The sequence below is a fragment of the Lepidothrix coronata genome, unplaced genomic scaffold (assembly GCF_001604755.1).
Source record: "Lepidothrix coronata isolate B3197 unplaced genomic scaffold, Lepidothrix_coronata-1.0 Scaffold5, whole genome shotgun sequence".
Classification (NCBI taxonomy): Eukaryota; Metazoa; Chordata; class Aves; order Passeriformes; family Pipridae; genus Lepidothrix; species Lepidothrix coronata.
Genome location: NW_016690185.1, coordinates 10,681,813 through 10,704,422, shown reverse-complemented (window position 1 = coordinate 10,704,422; position 22,610 = coordinate 10,681,813). Strand labels below are relative to the sequence as shown.

Here is a 22,610-nt window from a genome sequence, read left to right as displayed (position 1 = left end):
GACAATGCTTGATTATATATGTAATAAAGAATTACACTTATTTTCACTTTCAAATTCTATATTGAAATGTTTTGCCAATTTCTGCATGACAAAATACAGTTTATCAGAGAGAAAAAAATACTCAAACTCATATAAGTAAACTCCAGGGTTCAATTAAATATATGACTATCTCTAAAATTTCTTTTACACCAGAAGAAACACACAGAAATGCGAATATGCACAATCAGACTAATGCAGTGAAGTAACCAATGCACAGCATGCATTTCAGTTCTCAATATAAAGTTTGATAGAATCTTAAAAATTCTGTTTATAAGGGTTAAAGTCAGAAAAGGTCTGCTACTGGCACTCCACACTCCATTAAGTTAGGAAAGATCACTAGCATGCTGAGTTGTATTTGGTGAGGAGGTCTGCACAAGGACATTTTGATAAGTCATGCAACCCTCAAGATGAACCCCCTAGTTAAGTCCTCAGCAAAGCTTATTTACGCACAGAAATTCTCAGAATCACAGCTACTGCACAAGAGATAAGATCCTGGATTACAATGAGGAAATACAATGAATTTTCTGATAATGTTATTATATTTTGTCCCCATCAGTGTATGTTGAGTGTTTATGTCGCCAACACAGTAACCTAATGCATGTGTAATGGGTAAAAGCTCATTTCTCCAAGGGAATCCATATGATCGAATACAGCATGGGTCCCAGAGTCTAGCTGAGGAGGAAAAACACTGCCAGGTATTTTTCAGACAGGGTGTGATAAGCATGGAGAGTTTGCATTGCAGGGACAAAAAAACAACATTTCTAAAACACTGCTCTGTTAGAAGTAGTTGCATCATAATTACTTTATTTTAGGAAATAAGTTGCTCTTTTGGTATGTGATAAGCAATGAACACTCCTGTTATTCTGGGCATTACATTCAAATTACTGGCACTGTACAAAGTTAAAAATGGCTCAGATAACTGGCCATATTCACTAATGAGAACTTTTAGCACCAGTTATGTTTGACACTTTAAAATTAGATCTTAACTCTTTGCCTCTGGGGCTTATCCTTCTTGCAAACACCTTGAGCTGTTGATTCTTCAATTGTTAGAAAAGGAAGTCTTATGTTGCCAAAAGCCAAGAAAATCCCACTGATTCCACTGATTTATGTATATCTCCCATACATTTTCTGCATACAGCTGCTAATGGTGCTGTTTTGGGACTTATTCTTGTATTTGATTTCTCGCTGATATCACAATTTGTACAATGAGAAGCCCTAGGATTAGGGAAGCATCCTAAAAGGCTGCCTGTCTTCTGAGCCTCTCTGTTTCTCAAGAATTTCTTCTATTGTAGCATGCATACTTAGAATTAAAAAAACTCCAATCTATGTGAGCTCCAAACACAAGCAAATATGAGACTTCAGCCCATGCAATGCACACATTTTCTCATTACCAGAGTCTCAGGCCGGTAAGCACCTCGTGGGCACCCACTGGCACTGCTGGTACCCCATCTCCGAGGGGGTACTCGAATCTGCTGACTGCTTCCTGCATTTTCTTGCAATTTAGGCACCTGTTTTCTGATTTCACAGCGTCTGCCCATGAATCCTGATTTGCAGATACATCTTCCCAACATATCGCACTGCAGTGACACAGATCCTAAAGCACTGCAGCCACAGGGTCTACAAAAGAGCTTTTCTGGGGCCCAGAAGTAGCTAGGCTTTAAGAACGAAAAGTAAACACTGTTAGAAAGTAAAGATAAGGAAACTACACCACCTAAGAGAGTACAGGAATAAAGACAGGAGCAAACATATTAGTAAACAAAGATTAATTCCAATTAACCACCAGTACTGTATTAACAAGCTTGAGCTATTTGCTGGGTACATTATGCAATCTGCAAATTCCATTGATACCAGCAATTTTTCTTTGAACAGGCTCTTTAAATACTGTTGAAAATGGAGCGTGAGCAAACACTTCAGAAATTACGTAACTCTAAACGGTGAAAATGATCCTTTTGATTTCTGCAGAATTATTTATGTGCTTTAAATTACACACAGGTGGAGGTATTCTGAGGACACAGACCTAATCCATGAGTCCTTACACTGAGCTAGAGAAACGTGCAGCCAGCTAAAACACATTCCCTAGCTGCCTGAAGACAATTCTGTGAAAGTTTATGAAACAATATTTTTTGCAGTGATTTATGAGACAGGAAAACAAAGTCACGGCAAAAGACACTTTCACAAAAAATAATACATTGTTTGGACAAAACAAGAAGAAACCCTAAGAAAAAACCATAAAAGCAGAACATTCACAGCAGAACTAAACTAGCATCCTACTTTTTTTTTTAATGAGATGCCATCGGACTTTCTTCATAAAGGGGTTCTCCCCCAAAGCTGCAATATTTTTAACTAATTTATTTATATCAAACATTCAGAATATAAAGTATACACACCATGTATGCAAATACACTTATATGTACAGTGAGGCTTTAAATACATTCATTGCATGTAAATCCAATGTTCCATGTTTTGTTCTAGAAAACCATTAGAAAACATTTAAAAAGCAACCATTCTGCCTTTCTCAACATAAGAACAATCCATATATGTTCTTTAAGCGAAAAAACCCCCTATACAAAAATCAAACGATATTTAATTAAGACAAATGGAAGAAAGCTGAAAGGAAATGCAACTTGTCACTCACTTTGCAGACGTCACACCGGCGCCCAATTACATTGGCTTTACACTCGCACTGGCCTGTCCGAGAGTCACAGATCTCTGAGAAGGAGCCATTGATGTGACAGTGACAGGCTGCAAAGGAATAAGAAGGAGATGTTGATGTGTTTCCTGTGGCTAAGTCTAATAGCCAAATGTTTACGGTGCATCTTTCGCCACTCTGAGAAACAACCAGCCTGAGTAAAGCAGGAAGGTGTCAATCCCATACACTGACAACACACATTTACCTACCCATATGAATGTGGAATTTTGCTACAAATTATTGCAGTCAGAAATTCTGTCTCAAGTTCGTTAACAACTTTTTTTAGTTGCTCCTCTAAGATCATCAGGATGTTTAGAGAAAAAAAAACCCAAACCGATGCAGACGGTGTAGCTATGGCCAGTGGGAGTGTTACTGCTCCGCATGCTGGTTCTGCTGCCCTGGAGTCCACTCCCTGTCAATGTAGTCATCAGGATATACTGGCAGGCTGACGGCCCAGAACGAGGTTGACTCTGGGGCCTCTCTACAAGGGTAATAACACCCTCATCCCCCAGCTAGAACTCTAGAGTAGAGCTGAAAAAGAGACCACGGGTTATCTGCTACCATTACTGTCCAGGATTTCTGTCTCAGCAATAGCATCAGAGTTTCCAGAGGAAATGTAACCCAGCTGACCAGATTAACTCATCACAGTGCTCTCTTTAAGATTTAAAAAGGCGATGAAAATGCTGTTTCTTCAGGAAAATAACAATATTTCTGGCTCGTAAATTCTTATGTTTTAGGAGAAAAGAAATTTTGGGGAAGATTTCTATTGCCCTTCATGTTCTTCAACCACAATCCTTTTGGCATGCAGAGAATAGGAAAAAATCCCATTAGCACTCACAGTGGAGAAGAGGGATGCAATTGATATCACAGGGACTATAACCATGCAGTCACTGATTCTATCAGCATGAGCTAGTTCCTGCATGTCCCTTTTTTCCCCCCCAGAATGGAATGAATCCATATTTCTACACTGATTATCAATCTACTGTGTAAATTTGGGGTCCAGTACACATTTTGCCTTCCTGCAGTGCCCTAACTGCATGTGTTATTTTTTCATCCTCAAACCGACAGTTTCATTTTAAGAAACACTTGAGTCCCAACTGTGAACACATGGTGGTCACATACTTTCATGTCGGAAGGTGCCATGTGAGAGAAGGCAGCTTTATTTTTTCTATATATAGGCTATTACAACAGGACTTTCCTCATTACTTCATTCGACTTACTAATTTACAGTTTCCAATTATAAATTGAAAGGATAGGTGGGGGTTTTTCTCCTCACTTTTGAGGTATTCTGCAAAAGTTGCTTTTTTTAAATGAAAGCAACTTGATGACTTGCCATTCTGTTCATGGCATTGTTTCTCAAATGTTTGTAAAAATTCTGGAATAAGTAACAAAAATAATGCTGGTCCTGCTGTTCATACCAGTCATGTAACACCTTTAGAGGTTTTGATCTCTTTTTGTTTTTTTTAAAAGCAAACATTTAAAACACTTCTGATGTAATTAACATCACTTATCTTTTCCTTTCACTTTCAGTTTTCAACACTAAACAAACCCATAATTTATCTTTCAACCTGGATACAGCCCTCTTTATCAAGATATTCATGTTTTAAAACTGCTAACACTCCAAACTGTACACAGTGATGAGTATCACATATATATGTTTTTCTTGGCTCTGGCAGTACATACATAGAGAAGAAACATAAAGTCAGGGGTATCCATCTAATAAACTGTTACACAACCTGATAAATTGCATTTATCTCACCTAAAGCCTTCCCATTCATTCACTTCTACTGGAAAGATTAGCTCTTGTCCAATGCTCGAAATGGTTATTATAATACAATATAGCAGAGAACTTTGTCTTACTTTCTTCCAAAATGACATTGGTCAAGACCCTTCATTCTCTCTAAATTTGCATAAATATTTATGAACATCTATTTATGATCAACCTACACACTTATTCTCCTCCAACAGTAGTACCTACGCACTGGAACATAGGCTCACTTGAATATCTACTTTAATGCATCTCATGACACTGAGCTCTATTATCATCAGCACAACCTCCAGGTATTTGCTTCAGCACACTGTGCTGTTTCACTCCAAAAAACAACCTACTAGAATCAAATCATATATGCCTAGGACATTTGCTCATTGTTCTTAGATTTATGATTTTGTACAGATACACAAAAAAGTTCAGAGGTGCTATGCTGATATAAAGCTGTACTTTCATTTGAAATGGTTAATGCACACAACAGCACTGTACTGAGAAAGAGCAAGAAACATTTCAAACACTAATTTGAAAGCAAATTCATGCTTTGCAATACTCTTGGATTTGGCTTTTTAATAAGGAATGAAATTGAAAACAACAAAGTAAAGGCACAGTCCCTCTGATATTGTAGCTGCAGGGCAAACTTCATGGAAGTCTGCAAAGGAAATAAAAAATCATATGCAAAAAAGAAAACCCACATGAAAGACAGAGAGTAGATGAATACAAGGCAACTGCAAGCACAAGGCTATGAATACATTAGGGAGCTCTCCTTGTCAGTGATACTAACAACAAAAGCAAAGCTTGTAATTCAACATTAAATATGTATATATTTTTAATATTTTTTTTTTAATTGTATGTTTTCTGAACTCTCCTCATACTAAATCTCTTTCTTGTGGAGCTACCACTGCTGTGGAAATGGTCAAAGCAACAATCCTACTGATGCCTCAGGAATGGTGACAAGCTACTGGAAGCTATGATTTTTGAAATACACTTCTTTTTAAAATCACTTTACATACTTAACATTCTAACTTATAGGACATTATTCATCACGACCTGTTAACTTGTGCATTGTATATACGTGATTGTCCAAATTTTTGCTGGCATTGTGTATAGTAAGTACAGAAAGCATTTACACATGTGTATGTCTTCATGGTTATCTATGACTTTGCATTCATCAGTATTTATTAATCTTAGTTGAGAAACTTGTTGATGTTCTGCATCCCACACACTCTTATATGGTCCAACAGGACCAGTATTTTCACTTTCAAAGTGCAAGTTGCTAATAGAGTAAGTCTTGGAAACAGATGTCACCACAGATGTCACTGCCGTGGATGCAACACATACTGCAGACATCGTCTCCATGTTCTTATGCAGACAGCAGTTAGACAATGCTCCAGAACTTTTACTTGCATAATTTTATCCTGCTACAACACCTCTATACTCAGTGTAGTTACTCTGAGTTTATTCCAGTGGACCTAAAAGGACTAAATCCTTGTGAAACAAAATCTTCTGTTCTTTCAGGGAAGTTTGTAACCTCTTTTATTACATTTCTCTGAACAGGATGGAAGGTATGTGAAGAATGTTTTTAAGTTAAAAGCACTTGTTCTGCATTCTAAATTGTGCCAGTAATGGCTCAGAGAGAGCCACTGCCTCCTACAGAAGCAAAAGCTTCTGTTGCTACCAAATCTTCCATCTCCTCTCAATAATTTTTTGTAATCACTGTGGGGAAGTACGAGCTAGGGTTGATACTTGAACAACATGCCATCACTCAGTTGAGAAGTGGTAGTTTGCTGCAGTGCCAGGTACCTTCTTCCAGTGCACTTCAGAAAATTTGTGTGGAGATTTTTAGACTCTGCTTTACAGGTGGGAGAATCTTGCCCTGTAAGTGGCAGCAGCTCCAAACTCTTACTGAGGTCACGGAGGAGGGAAGGAGGTCACGAGTGCTGCCACAGCTGGACCCTACAGTAACTGAAATATCACTCCCTCCTTTCAGCACCAGTCTCACTAGTTAACAGGATTTCTCTGGATAGCTTATAGCATTTGTAGTGAATAGTTTTCATTTATTTGCATTTAGTTTGGTAGATCTGACATTTCGTATAACCTTTTGCACACATGCAATGCTCCACTCTCCCTGGGGTTTTTTTTGCATGTCTGCTTCAACTACAACGTTTTTAATAGATTCCTTCCACTTACTTTAAAGCCTCCCTTTCCAGATACAGATGCACAGCAATAATTTTTAGAGGTGTAAGTACTCTATATCATTCTCCTGCTCACACATACAGGGGCACAGTCTTTCTCTCAGGAACACAGTTATAGGATAGATCAATACTGTCAGGAGCTGCAAAAGTTTGTGACTTACGTTGACAGTTCCTTGCATCAACAGCATCACCAAAATATCCATCAGCACACCTCTCACAATATTGGCCTGTTGTACCTGGCTTACATATCAGACAAGCACCAGACAAGCTGTCACAGCTGCCAGGAACGGAGAAGTCAAGGTTGTCATTACACTGGCATGGCTGGCATGATCCCCCTGGTATTAAAGGTTGTCCAAAATAGCCTTCTGCACACCTAAGGTAAAAGACATCATCGGTTAGGACTATTAAATGATCCTCTCATTAAAAATATTTAATTCTGTTGCCTCCCTAATCACAAAAAATTATCCCAAGTCTGTCTTAAGTGTCTTTTGTCTTTCTCCCTCCTTCTCCTTTTTAACAACACTGTAGATACAGTACCAACTGAAATCCTGCCAGTTCTGCTAGTAATTAGACTTCAGTGGGTGAAAAATCTTGTCACTGGTATTGAAGGAGAGACAATGTATATCAAGAAATCTTATTTGCTTTCTAGGGTGGGGGGAGGAGTTGGACTAGATGACTTTTAAGGGTCCCTTTCAATCCAAACTATTCTATGATCCTGTGTTAGATATGCTTTGTATTTCAGCATATCATGTCTAGATGTCCTGTACTCATTTACCGGCAAGGCTGATGATTTTTTCCCTATACCTTAAAAACTTGTTTAGTTTAGAAAAATAGAATGTAATACAGATATAAATTTGTTTATCTAACAAGATCCTCCCCTGTCTTAGTCTTCCCCTGATCTACTGCATGGTCAGATTTGTTAAATCAATGGATTGCTAATCTCTGTGTATGGCCAGGTAACAAAAAGATAGCTCATTGTCAGAGGAACTATGTTGGTGTGTACTGTGCCTTTCACATTTTAAGAGAATTGTTTAAAAATATCACCTTCTTTTCCACCTTGCCCAACAGCAATTTCCTGTGAGGACCATGTAAAACAGGTTAGTGAATCTGACCTAACATGACTCTGTATTTAAAGCAAATTACTACTCATCTCACAGCCTATTTCCTATTTATATTCTGGTCTGCTTTCCCTTTCCAGTACATTTGCTCACACTTCATAGTAAGAGCAACTTGTAGACAGTGAAGAAAAAAAAGAAAAATTGCCCGGTTCTAGCTAATGAAGTTATTCATGTGCATCTCAGATGAACTTCAATTAGCATAAAGAAAACAGAAAGTACATAAAACACATTGCATAAATTAATGGTTCCTACTATTTTAAAATCAGTTTGAATGCAGTTCTAATGTACACAGATATCCTCTCTACTTTGTAATGGTACTGGATGGCAAGGTTGAGCAAAGATTTTGTGTATCATCCTAATAAAGGAACGTAGAGCTCCACTCTGCTTTCACTGTTGTCCCTTTATGTACATTGAGCTCATCCTTTTCCTTGCTTCCAGAATATCTCATCAATCTTTCAACTGGATCCTAAGCAAAGCTGTCTAAACATTTGTTAAATACTATTCAATATCATTAGCAAAGATTACAAAGATTATAAGAAATGGATAACTGAGACGAGAGAAAATCACAGTAGGAACTAATTGAAGAGTTTTTTGCAGTAAGAGATTACATAAAATAGGATTCTCTAAAAATATACACAATGCAGACCATAGATGAATAATATGTATAAATATTCCATCGGTCTGGGTGCATTTAAGCACTTAAGACCATGAGTAAAATTTTCACAATCTAGCCCACTGTGCTATCATAGTTATCTCTCACAATTATCTCCTCATAGCAACAAGACATCAAAATCTTATCATTAGAATAATTCAGGCATTTTATTTCATAATCTGTCAAGAATGTAGCCATTTACTGTATTCCCTGCAAAGAAATGGATACTTTTTTCCTTTATGAAGGATATCTCAGCAACCACAAAAGACTGATTTTTAGCTTAATTTCACCAAAATAAACTGGTTTTTTTCAGTGATGATATCTCAGTTACAATGGCCAGGAATGTATCTTAATATGTAACAATTAATAGCCATGTTTTATGAAAAACCAAGAACATTTGGATAATTTATGCAGCTATCTTACTTTATCTAGACCAGATTATGTCTGAAGTTAATCCACACTTTGCTAAAATCTCCCTCACTTACTACTGGTGTATTGTCTGTATCTTTCGGTCCTACTAATCTATTTGTTTTCAGTTAATTTTGTGTTCATTTTCCTCTTTCATTTTTATTTAGGGGTTAGTTCCGTATCTGACAGCATTCACAGAAACTTGCCAAGCAATTCACAGAAGGAATACCCCAAGGATTTGTGCAAAATGCACTGCTAATAATTTCCTTCTATTAATAGCAGGAGACCTCGATAACTCTTTGTGTTCTCATCAGTTTAGACTCTGATAATTAAAATTAGAAAAACCCACTACCATCTCTTAGCCATATTCTACTTATATACATACATAATCTCGAATCCAATGAAGATGATCCTGAAAGTAGCAGTAAACCAGTTCAGCTTAAAAGAAAACTGTGTACATGTAAAGTCTTCCTCTTTTTCTCCCACTTTCCCTGAAGTAGTAGCGGAAGATTAAAAAACCCACTGATTCCATCTTTATTCCCTTAAGGACATTCCTACTTCAGCTACTCTTCTCAGATTGAAAGCATTATATATTTGGCAAGGTTTAGATTAACAAACACCAATAATGTATTTGGCATGGAAAATTACTTTTATGCATTACACAAAACATGTGTATAAATAAATGACAGCTAAGTGCAGCATAAGACCCCTGAGATTAAAAAATCAACAAAAATAGGAGTAAAAGCAGTAAAGAAAGATTTTTTTCCCATATTTTTCTCATCTAGTCTCAAATGTAGGTGTGTCTGTGACTGACATTGGTTTTATTTAGCATAACTGGTACCAAGTACAGGGATACTATTTAAATATATGTATATGTATGTGTACTGGGCCTGGTCCATATGGAGTTAATATTCCTTATAGCAGTCTGTATGGTGCTGTGTGTATACACATGTATGCACAGAAACACAGGTAGGCCTATTTTATACATTTCTTTATATTTACTGGAAAAAAAGCCCTTGGGACAGAGTTAATTAAGGTTACACATGCAAACACTTTAAAGTCTGGAAATACTATTTGTACAGACGCCTTGAAATTTATGTGCATTCAACCTGCGTACAAAATCAGGCAAAAGCCCTGTGGAGAAAGAAACTTGTGAGTACACAGTTAGGTATCTTAACTCGGACGCACAGCACAGATGTTATTGTTGTGTGACCAACTATAAATCTTGCATTTTCTAATGTCAGAGTGCCTACCTTTGCAAGCTGTAAGCAATCCTGCATAACACATCTGTTGTATCAAATCTCCTGAAATGTTTGACCCTTTTCCCATCAGCACTGGAATACAGAATTGCTCCTCTGGCACTAGTGGAAGAATTATATTAGCTAGAATGAGCAGTAGTTTGAAGCCACAGTACTTGTGAGAGACTGTGGCTGGTGGCACTCTGTGCTAGACTTGAAGAATGGGGAAGGTGGGGGGAAGGTAGGACATGAGCCAGCTCACCCTTCTCCTCACACATACGGTGTGATCTCTCATCTCTCCTTCTTGAAGGAAAAGGTTACTGGAACTATGTACATAAATGATGGAGTACTACAGGAAAAGCTAGACTCTCACCCATTTTGCTTCTTTTCCCTAAAGCTTTGTACTCTTATCTCTATCAAGACTGTATTTGGAAAAGGCATATCATCATCCTGTAAATGTCAAAAAGCCGTCCTTTGAGCCCAGGATATTCTCATAGATCCTTTCTATGAAGTTAAGAGAATGTCCATCTTACCTCATATGTCTTTGGAAAAGTGAGCAGTGAGAAAAGGAAAAAAACTTATGTCTAATTTGCTGGGGAAAAATATTAAATGGGAAAGCTGGAGTTTCTTTACAATTATAGGTATGTGGTAACTCTCAACACAGTTTATACCTGCAATTATTTCAATGGTGTTATGAGCTAGACCCTTCAGAACACTGAGCAATTTTGGCAACATTTTTCTGAAGAGTACAGGTGAAAGAAGTAGCAATTTTTTTGGCATTTTACAACTCCGACGTGTATGTATCTCTTTAGAGACATGATATTTTTTTAGGATGAATAAGTACAGTACTGTGCACGCTCACTTCATGATACTTAGTATATCATGATAATTTAGGATTGTTCAGCTAATGAATCACGTGGCTCAGATCACTTGTCACTTTGTAGTTGCTAAAATGAAAAAGAATTTCATGTAAACTCTTTCAGCAATTATACAATCACTATTAATAGCAAAAGGTGACATGCTTTCTCCTGATCATTATTACTGACAGCTGCAGACATTTCCAAGCAACTTGTTAAAATTAAAAGCAAATTGTTCTGTGAGCATTGGAATTAATGGTCTAATTTCCAGCGGATTTATATCTTATGGTTACAAGGCTAAGGGCTGCTAATTTGCTGCAGGATGTTCTATTCAGCAGGGAGTAAGCCCTCAGGCTACAGTAGCACTTTTTCCTTGCCCTGTGAAAGTTTTCTTATGGGCAGAACATTTAGTAATCTCTCTTGTTCTCTCTCTATCTCATGTATTCTCTGCTGTTTAATCAGGTGTGAGTTCACACAATATTCTCCCCCTTAGCTATGACATGTCCTGATTTATTAACCTCCATTCAGCCACTTCTTTTCACAAAACCTTTGGGAACAATTATTATCTTTGAGACCTCCTATCCTTCTGCCAAATTTGGCTGAAATTGACCTACAAGTTCAGATGACTTTGCAGGCAGCCAGGCAGACATGCACAAAAAGATCACACTAGCCTCGTTTCCTTAGGAAATCAGGCTAAAATCCAAGCTCATCATTTATTCAGATTCTGTCCTACTTCATCTACAGCCTGCGCTCCACTCAGAAACAGCACTTGTTGCTAATGGAAGCTGTCAATGACCCTGCATTGACAAACTGCCACCAAAGTGCTCTTGATGTGATTTATTCCTGCCATCATTAACTTCACAGCCCACTAGCTGAAAGAAGGTGATGACTTCCAAGACAGACAGTAAAAGACAGGCAGAAATAGCACGCAGCAGGAGCAGACTTGGTGATGATGGGTGGAAACAGGTGACAGCCTGCACTATCACTTTAGGACAGTTATAGCACAACAGGGGATTTAAAAGGAAATAGCTGCAAATTGGAAAGACAGGACTATAGGGAGATTCACAGCACACGGTCAGGTTGCTGCTTTTCTGGTTGGCTCTTCCTCTTGGTTCATTCCTATTTCTTCTCATCTCAGCCAGAATATTGTAAATCTTCATTCAGAAGCGTTATCTTTTTTAGGATTTACATTGGAAAACGCTTCAAGCAGCTCATGGAAGTGCCAAATGGCAAAAGCCTGCTAAAAAATCCAAGTGCCATGTTTTCACGTCCCTTAACTTTGCCAGCCCCTCTTCAGTGGGTGCCATTGGCAGGGTCATAGGGGACTGGGATAATGGAGACAAAGCCAATAGCGATTCCTCATGACCTTCAAACAACTAGCAGAGGTCTCCTGGCATATTAACTGCTCTTGAAAGCTGTTTTATCCATGTGAAAACCCAAGGGACCAAAGGCATGCAGATACAGTGATTATATCCCTTTGCTTGTGTGGTCTCACCTCCTGTGGAAGAGGGTTCCTGGGAGCTTAGCACCAGCACCAGCACTCATGTTAGCTGTCTGTTTAATTTAAATTCTCTATATGATCCTTTCAGAATAATGCTTTTGTAGAGGTAGTTATAAGTGTAGGAAATATATATTGAGCTTTTCTATTTATTTGACAAAGAAGAATGATCTTTTTTTCATTAAAACATAGTTTGTTCTACTTGCTAAATAAAGACTGCAACAGGGAACAAGAAGCAACAAAAATGTAAAATATTCTTTTTAAAAATAATCAAAACCTACAAATAACATGTTAGAAGAGCTGTATTTTTTCTGCATATTGACTTCTCTAAAAGAGGCATCAGTAATTTACAGCATATTTGATTCACCATGCTCTAAATGTTCAAATGAAAAAAGAGACAAAAGAATTATAAAAATCACAGAAGACTGACAGAAATGCTAGAAGAAACTTTTTTAACAAAGACTCTTACTTCTCAGAAAATGCTTCTTGGAAACTTTACATTTTACCATAAAATAATAAAACAAGCACTAGAAAAATACCAATTCATGTATGCAATATCAAAGGAAAATATACAGGAATTTCTTCAGGGAGTTTAAGAACACAGGAATGGGGATAAGAAGGGGAAGTAATAAAAAGGTAGAACAGTTTCATGTGATCAATACTTTTGTTTCAGATGTCATATGGTTAAAAGCATGGTGCTTGCTTACCTTTCACAGCGTGGTCCCACATATCCAGCAGGGCATTCATCACATATTAATCCACGACTTCGGTCAAAATGGCATGTTGGGCTAAAGCTGTGTTGTTGATATTGAGAAAGAAGGGGGGCAAAGACAAAATATAAAGAAAAGATGATTAACAGCATAATTCTCTTCCCACTTTAGAGATGGTTAATTTGCAAAACAGTGCAGAGGAAAAGTGATTCTGGTCTAGGACATAGGGCTTAAGTTCAACTCCAGCAAATTGAATTTGGAATGACTCTGCTATTTCTGCGACACTGAATATAGAGCAACGGATGGCAGCATCCCAATAGCCTGTTATTACGGGACTTGAGCCTGCCACTGAGTGGTCTGGATACCATTAAAAAGGCAGGAATGCACAGCTGTTTGTTTGTGCCCCCCAGGGCCTGGCAAAACAATCTATGCCATAATGCAGCCCCTATATAAATCTTTCTGAAGGACAACTGATTAAAAACTCAGTAAACTTTGTGTATAGTCGGCTGTGAAAGGAACCCAGTGAACAAGAAAGGGGAGGGGCAAAAAGGGAAATATCTGGTGCAGCTTCCCAGAGAACACATTTGAGTTAATCAAGTGCCAATGACCTCAAGCTACAGGCCACACAGGCACGTCGAAGTTTAAGAATAGCTTGCAGACTAGAAGGCTTTACCTCTTTGCTATGCTCTAATTAATTTTGGTTGTTTTGGTTTTTTCTTTTTTATTAATAAAGATACTGTAGGCATTTGCAAGCTCCTCCTCTCAGTGTCTGTGTTTAACTCTGAACTGTGTTCCCTCACTGTTAGCATTTTGCTTTCCATAATCTTTCTCTCTTAACACACTTCTCTGAAGAAACCTCCTGACACTCTAAAAGACACTACACAGAAAAAGAGGAAATCTGTTTTTCTGTAATTCTGTAATGATTATTAGAGACAAAGACATATGAGCATCTTTATAAGGCCTCATCTAAACAATGGTAATCAACTCTGATTGAACAAATAGAAAAATAGAAAAAGGAAAAAAATAAAAATAAAAGAATAGGAGCAGGTACATAGTGAGGTGACTATTCACAAGGGGAAAACAAAGCAGCTACCTGAAAAGAAGACACTAAATTTATCTTTTGTAACCTAGGAAAAGAGAAGTTGAGAAGCAACAGAATTGCTCCAACAAAGACATCAGAAGGAAGGTATATTCAAACAGTTCATTCTACAATAATAACAAATAGATATAATCCAACCTTGGATGTATTAAAGCAGGATATACCATGACAGTTTCTGGAAAATAATAGGCACCGGGAAGGCAGAAAACCTTAATTAGGGTAATTTAATGTGATTGGATGCTGGTGACTAGATCCCACTTCTCAGGAGTCATCCATCCTATGATCTGTCCTCAGTTATTCTTTATTCCGTGTTATCTCACAGACATAAGAGATCAGTAAGAAAAGTGTAGGAATGTCAGGTCCAATAAACATAGACAGGTATTGGGATTTTTCTCTTTCCCATAAGGATTATGTTTGTGTTATTTTCCAATGTCATTTACTTAATAATAGATCCACAAATGCATGAGGAGTCAGTTGAAGAAACAGTAGTTGCTCGTTCTATTTTTTAATAGCAATGAAAGCACACATTATCATTGAATATAATCAGCAGCAACTGACTTACTTCAAATAAGTTCCCACCTCTCAGTCCCAACTCTTTCCAAGAGCTACATGGGAAACTTTGTGGAGATGCTATCACAGCTCATTGCAGCATTGAACAAAACTGACTGTACCAAAGTTTCACCAAGAACTCTGAATTCAACTGCATACGTTTAAAATGTTGTAGTAATCATGATGATGATAATAATAATGATAATAATGATGCTCTTATTATTACTAAGCAATAATAATGAATAGTAGAATTTCCATGTTTTAAGGGTTATGCTCAGACCTAGCCTCCTAGATTCTTTCTCTGACTTAATAGTCCACATCTCAACACTAAACACTAATACACTGAGAAATTCCAATCTGCATACTATACAGAAATATGTGATATCAAGCTAAGAAGGGTTTATCTTTCTCGTTATTAAGAATTTTGTTACTTGCTAGTGCTAAATACTAAAGAACTGTAAGTATTGATTTGTCAAAATAAGCTTCTAAAAATAGTAGTCCCTCTTGATTTATCATCGCTCTTTACTGATTTTATTTAATACTCCAAGAAAATATTAAAATTCTGTGATTGACTCGAATTCCTAGTTCACATGCTATGAGTTTACTTGTGACCTTCCCAGGCTTAGTGAGATATCTTCTATCTCCCATTTTCAGTGACAAAGCATTCCTGTCAGGGTCTTTGTTACCTATATTAAATTTATCACCACGTCAAGAGAAGAGCAGTAATTATCCCAGACATCTACATTTAGTAGAAAAAATTACTTAGTAGTATGTCTGATAATCTTTATAGAAGAAAATCAGTTTATTTGAAACTCCTTAAGGACTAAGAATGTTAGAACAGTTTGTAAGAGTGGTACCTTAAATGAGAAGAGATAGGACAAAGAAGTCAAGCATCCATTACATATACCATTTATAATATGGGTATTGATCTCATTTGGATGATATAAGCACATATGTGTAGATATATGCAAAAAGTGGAAAATACACCCCAGGATGTAGAAAACAAGCTTAGATAACTTAATTTTAGTTTCCTGGTTTGGCTAAGTGCTCTTGTTTGACATATGGTAAGCCAATCATGACTGTTGTGCTTCAGAAGGCAGTTTTATAATTGGCTTCAATGACTGCTTATGGAAACTCCTGCCATTAGAAAATAGGAGAGGGACTTAAGTCAACTATGGAACAATACCATCACCACATCATTTCTAAAATGAACAGAACACTTCTCCTCCACCTTATGTGGCACTGCAAAGAAAACGAGTCATGTGCTGTGAGAACAGTGATGGGAACCACTACAAACATCATAAAGAAATTAGACTGTTATAAAAGATAAAACTTATTTCTTAATAAAAATATATCTCTCAGGCTTATTACATGAACAATATTCTCTGTGTAGAAGGAAATTAGTATTAAGCTTAGAGACCTACAGATGCCATGTTATGTCATGTTAGAAATTAAATGCTGCAGGAATTAAAATCTATAAAAGCTATTTACAATAATTTGTACATACAATTAGTCATTGTAACTCATTCAATTACTCAGAAAGAACATAACACATGAACTTGGTAGAAGTTTCTTTATTTTTCATGTGAAGAAATCTGAATTGTTTACAAACATTTTCCCTAGCATAACAAACTCACTGTCAACTAAGTAAAAAAGAAAAACAAGTATTTTAACAGCCTACGAGTAACACATTAAATCTTTAACAACTTCTTTTTTAAATAATTGGTCTATAACTGTAATGTCATGAGACCTTGAACCTTACAGTGAGTTCTACAAAGCTGAACTTTGTAGGATTCAGGACTAACACAGTTTCACAGTTCAAAGAACATTTATACTGTGTATTTTGTACCTATAATTTTTAAGAAAACTAAATATTAAAAAGAGGACTCTCAACTTCAAAAAAGAAAAGAAAAGCACACAGAACTCTGACAAATAGATAATGGAAGTCTCCAGGCATTTTGCCAATCAAAACCTAAATTCAACCTATTTACCTGGTTTGTTGCACATTTGTGCAAGATTGAAATGTGATAGTGTTTCTCCTGCTTTGTCAGCATAGTGTTCTCAAACAAGAGAAAGATAATTAATTAACGATGCAAGGAAATACTAAGTAATGAGGATGTCAGAGGAACTATGCCTGAGCAGCAGATATAATAACCCCATATAGATCTAATAAAACCAACTCAAGAGCTGTGCTAACAGGAAGGCAGGCTCCCATTCTACAATCTCCTGGAATTTCTGCTCATAAGTGCTTAGGCTATTCCTTCTCTGAACACTGCAATTTTAATGGGATGCAATGCCACAGACAGGGTTCGGTTTTATTCAACTACATCATGTAAAATTATTTTGGTACTGTTATTTTTCAGGTACTGACTGGGACAAAACCAATGAAAAAAATCTTCAAGCTACTCGGTCTATTAAATTAGGCTATGGAGTAGCATAGAAAGCTTTTGGTTCTTAGATCACAGTTTTGAATAACTTTTCACTAGTATTTTATTTAATAAAACAATAGTGGTTATTCTGAGATATGCTGACACAATATTTTCGCTTGTAAGATCTAAGGATGAATTCAGATTCCAAACAAATCACTGAGCAGAAAAATTCACTATTTTATCTGATCAACATAAATTGACTTTAAATTCAGTTACTGAAAAAGCCTACCCATTAAATTTGTAAATTGAGCTTTAACACTAGAAACACCAACTCTTAAGGAGGACAGACAAGCAAATGCTAGTTATTGATTCTAAAAGTGATTCTAAATGGAAATTCTGTGTTGTTCTTTCTAAATTAGTCTCATCCAGCTTTTATCTTGATCTTTGCCTGTCTGTGAAGCACTCTGTACAACTGCAAAAATTAAAAGTTTATACTGCGGAGTATATTACTTGATTGAAACAAGAAAAGATTTCAAGTGTAAATGCAAAAATATAAATCAAGAAATCATGCAATTTAGTAAGTGAAAAAGTGTAATATGCAATAAATATACAACTTACTTGTTAGAAGGTATATTTAAGGGGCAAGCACACAACTGACAGTCTTCAGCTGTCCCTTTAGTAGGATCACCATAGAAGCCAGGAAGGCATCTATCACAATATGAACCACCTGTGTTGTGTTTACAGTCCTAAACAGAAGATGAAAAGTATAAATTGACTATTAGAGAACTTACATAAGGAAACTTACATATAAATTCACCTAGCTCATCATCACACCAGGATTGTAACAGCTCTGCAACATATATTCTGATTTTTTACTGCTGGTTGAGAAACAGTTCTAGAGGTTAGATATCACAATACATGATTCATGTGTGTTGGGTAGTTGTGTTCTTGTGGATAATTTTTTTCTATGTAAAACAAAAAGAATACTTAATTGCAAACCTTTATATTTCTACCAAACAACAGCTGTATTATTGTTCTAGCTTGCTTGCTTAAAGAAAACCAACCTTCAGAGCAGCATAAAACAGGTTTAGTAATGCAGTCTTGCAACAGGCAATATTTTGTGACAAACTGTTTTCAGATACTGATTCCAAAAATAAAACCCATACTACATAATTTATAAAAATAAATTATTACATTTCACATGTAAGTGCACTAGTTCATTTTACAAGGTATATGGTTAGCTGTATTTGTACACAGTAGTAAAGCCTGAATTACTAAATTAATACTTATTTGCTAGAATAGCATCCAGACTCTATTTTGTGAGTAGAAACAAGAACAAGCACGCTGTATATAGGGCCCTACCCAACAGTATGTGTTTGTATACATGAATGGCCTTCATAATAGAAGAGAGAGTTAATCTCAGCATATGAAACATGCAACATAAAAATGGCAGTACTAGATTTGCATTTTTGTACATAACTTTTGGCTCATCTCAAATAAAACAATGTTTTAGCAGAATGGAAATTGCTCCTGTGAGAATAGACTTCCCATGATGACTTGCAAGAACCGAGTTTTAAAGAGTAATTACTCTTTCTATTCTTCTTCCTTCTCACATAGAGGGTTTAGAAATTCCAAATAATTTTGTAGAATCCATAATAGATTCAGAAAATTAGTTTTCTGGCTTAATCTCTTTCCTTTCTCTCCCCACATTTTTAGCACATCACACTATTCCTTTCACTGCTATTTGCCACAAGATACCCAAGTGTAGTCCTCTCACAATGAAAACCAGAGAAAGGAGTAGGAAAGATTTTGGTTGTTAAATGCCATCTTGATGTGCTTGTGTATGGACTGAAAAAGCACATGACAACTTGAAAAGGCCAAAATGAAAGCCATGAGACAGATTTTATTTAATGGGGTGTGTTTTAGACAACAGGAGAGATCAAATCTAGAATCTTCTTTACTCAAGCTGCTGCTTAAAAACTCTTGAGGCTTGTTTTTGGTTTTGGGTTTTTTTTTTTAAGGTGTAGGTATTTTCAAATTTATGATTTAAGTTAAAATAGTTTTTTAAGAACACTAGAAAAATAGTTTTATCATTTTAATGTCATGCATATGGTACTAATTGCTATTTAATAGTCTTAGTGTCTGAAACGCATAATTTATCCTCAATAAGGAAAACAGCAGTATTCTAAAGAACACTGAGTTCTTCACAGCTTTCCAGGATTGTAATGATTTGTACGAAGTTTTTTTGCATTGTGCTCTGCATAGCCAGTACGGTACACCTGGGCAGCTGAAAAAGCACAATACCCTTTTTAGTCTTGAGTGCATTGGAGTCAAAAGCATCCATCTCCAGAAATGCTGCTTGTTGTTCCAAAGGGTGCATTCTTATTGCTAGTGTATGCAACCAGCATATCTTCAAAATGAAAGCATTTGTCACAATATTATACTTTAATATATTTAGAAGATTGTGAGCTAATACCAACTTATTGAGACTCTTAATCAATTAAAATTATGGCTTTAGAACAGTCGGCTGGGTTAAAATCAACTTCATTAGGTCATTTAAGGCTATGATTTGATTGTTATTTCAAGTGCTGACATTAAAAGAGAATCTACCAGCCATACCAAAAAAGTATCTGGGAACAATAAGATACGCTTTTCAAAGAAGACGTGTCAAAAATAATTTAAGTGTTTCAAAAGAAAAATCCCTTGCAATTCAACTTTTTAAAGGCATCATGTCAAATTATTTGTGCTTTTTCTGAAAAATAATGGATTCTTTTTTTGTGTTAAGTTTAGCTTTAAATATCCTCAGTCACATCTTAAAGTTTCTGAAGAATATGAACAGCTTATATGTCAAGGATGTTATTAAAGTGAGAGGAACTAACACACTAGTTTAAAGCTTTGCATCTCTTGCTGAGTGGTATTTGCAGCTTCCGCTTTTTTTAACATAAAAAACCTGAAATCTTCCATTTTGTGGGAAAACAATTCATGTTAGAAAGACCTGACCACCTTCTCCTTGATTAAATATTTTCTGGCACTCTAATATAAGTCATTTCCACATACTGTGACTAAATCTCCTCAATCCAGATATCCGTGTTTTCTTCCTCACAGTCTTAGAACCATAGAATATCCACAGTTGGAAGGATCAAGTCCAGCTCCTGGCCTTGCACAGGACCACCCCAAGAATCATACCATGTGCTCGGGGGCATTGTCCAAACACTTCTTGAACTTTGTCTTGGTGCCATGACCAATTCTCCAGGAAGCCTGTTCCAGTGCCTAACCAGTCTCTGGGTGAAGAACCTTTTCCTGATATCCAGCCTAAACATCTCCTGACACAGCTTCACGCCATTGCCTCTGGTCCTGTTACTGGTCACCACAGAGAAGAGATTGGTGCCTGACCCTCCTCTTTCCCTGGTGAGGAAATTTTAAGACTGTTATGAGGTCTCCCCTCATTTTATGTCTAAATATTTATGTTTTGAAATTCCACACACTGTATCTCATACTATTTTGAACACATCAATTTTCTGGACCTCTTTTATCTCTAAACACCATTAAACTTCACTTGGACAACCTCTGGGTAAGTAAGACTGTGGGATTTATTTTTGTCTGAAATTTTATGTATGACTCAGTCTGTACCCTAAAAACTTTATTGCTGGTGTCCTGAATTGTGTTTTCCACCATTTCCTACTGAGGTAGCTCTTCTGTTTTGGAACAAACAAAATTAACATCTTTATGCCCAGTATCAGGGAACCTTTAATTCACACTGAAAAATGACTCCTGCTTAGCTGCATATGCAGCCAAATGTGTATGAACATGGAAAGAAACAGTCAGAATAGAATGCTACTGATGAAAATAAAACTTTAATCAGGGAGTATGACTGAGTCCAAGATAGTGCCTTTGGCACACTGATGCCCTTCCTCAGGATATCTGTCACAGAGACAACCAGGGAAGCTGTTAAAGCAAGCGAAAGTGTAAGCCTGGGTGCCTATTCTAGTATATTCTCTAGACGCCTAGACTCGACAATGGTATTATGTCTTTGGAAGCACAAATACAGTCTTCTGGTATTTTCAAACTACCGTAATGTCAAGATTACACAGACAATTCCCTTTCCTGGTGTTACAAATGTAATCAGGATGTTGCAGAGGCTTTACTTATTTTTACTTGCGGAAGAGCCGGTAGCACTGCATTTAGCTAGGACATATCATTTTGTTTCCATGCATATAAATATGGGTGAAGACATTTTGTCACTCTTTTGATGAACACTGTCTAAAGCACATGTCCACCAGATCTGACATGGGCCTCATCCTACATAGTAGGATGTTATTTATACACAAAGGAATACAATATGGAAGGGATGCCTCTGTGGACTGCCCACTCAGCAATTTGAGCACCACTTAGAGGAGAAATCTGCTTTCTCTGGGCTTGCTAATAGCGATGTACTATCCTGCAATGAATGAAACACCTTGAAATGTGCTTGCTTTTCACAAGGTTTAAGTTTAACCAACTCCTAAAGCTACTGTAAATGTTGTATGTGTAATACTAAAAACAGTATTTCTAAATGTTAGAACTTGCCCTGTGTACCAAAGCAGTTATGTATATCACAATGGTAATGAGAACAATGTATCATGCAGCTCTCTATGGCTGCTGTGCGGATCAAAGGGCTTTGCAGGTTACTGCGAGATATGCGTTAAAATGAGCTTTTTATACAGGCCTGTGTTGAAGCAGATGACTTGAGCTTTTATCATGAGTCAAAAACATATTTCAGCTTCTTTTCAGTTACATTTCAAAGCTAAGGAAGAGCAAAAAGAACTATCATATCAGTAAATTAGGTGCCTAAATTGTCTGTTGTATTACTGAAAAAACACCATGAATAATAATAAGGAGGCCAAAAGGCTGTGTAAACCTCAATAGAAAGAATGCCTTTGATGTGAAACATTTCTCTTTTTCAGTATTCAGACTTCTCTCTTTTTCACTTCAAAAGGCTTATGATCCAAATTGAAAAGCAGCATTTAATAGCCTGCATGGATACTAGCCAATCTGACTTACAGCGCTTTCAAAGATGCAAGAAAATCCAGAACTGATTTTAAGCTCCCTGTGCACCTCTTCTCTATGGCATGATCTAGTATAAGCTCAGACAGAGCACATAAAACACAGAGAGCTTGATAACGTGTATAGATTAAAGTACATCTTCAACTGGTTATTTTCCACTCCCTTGTCAGCACTGTATTATCTTACACCAGCACCCTTAAAGCATCAGAAGGGGGAGCTCCACTGTCTCAGTTAACAGTTCACAACAGTTGAAAAGCACAAAACCAATGCAGTAGGCAACTACATGGCCTTCTGTTTTATCCAGGCTGGTGCCACAGACAAAAATAGAGGAAACCTGTGCAAGGGCTAAAACTTGAAGACACTGAAGTAAACAATCTCAGA

General features: G+C 36.7%; 1 protein-coding gene across 2 annotated transcripts in view; it reads right to left on the bottom strand.

Annotated features, from left to right (window-relative positions):
• LAMA2 (laminin subunit alpha 2) overlaps positions 1-22,610 on the bottom strand; it is a 275,996-nt gene that overhangs the window by 127,378 nt on the left and 126,008 nt on the right. For both annotated transcript variants that reach the window (XM_017829004.1, XM_017828999.1), the window contains exons 16-19: positions 17,805-17,932; positions 13,167-13,253; positions 6,850-7,061; positions 2,675-2,781 (exon numbers count right to left, since the gene is read on the bottom strand). In XM_017829004.1, coding sequence (XP_017684493.1) covers positions 2,675-2,781; positions 6,850-7,061; positions 13,167-13,253; positions 17,805-17,932 — 534 coding nt within the window. The remainder of the gene's footprint in view (positions 1-2,674; positions 2,782-6,849; positions 7,062-13,166; positions 13,254-17,804; positions 17,933-22,610) is intronic.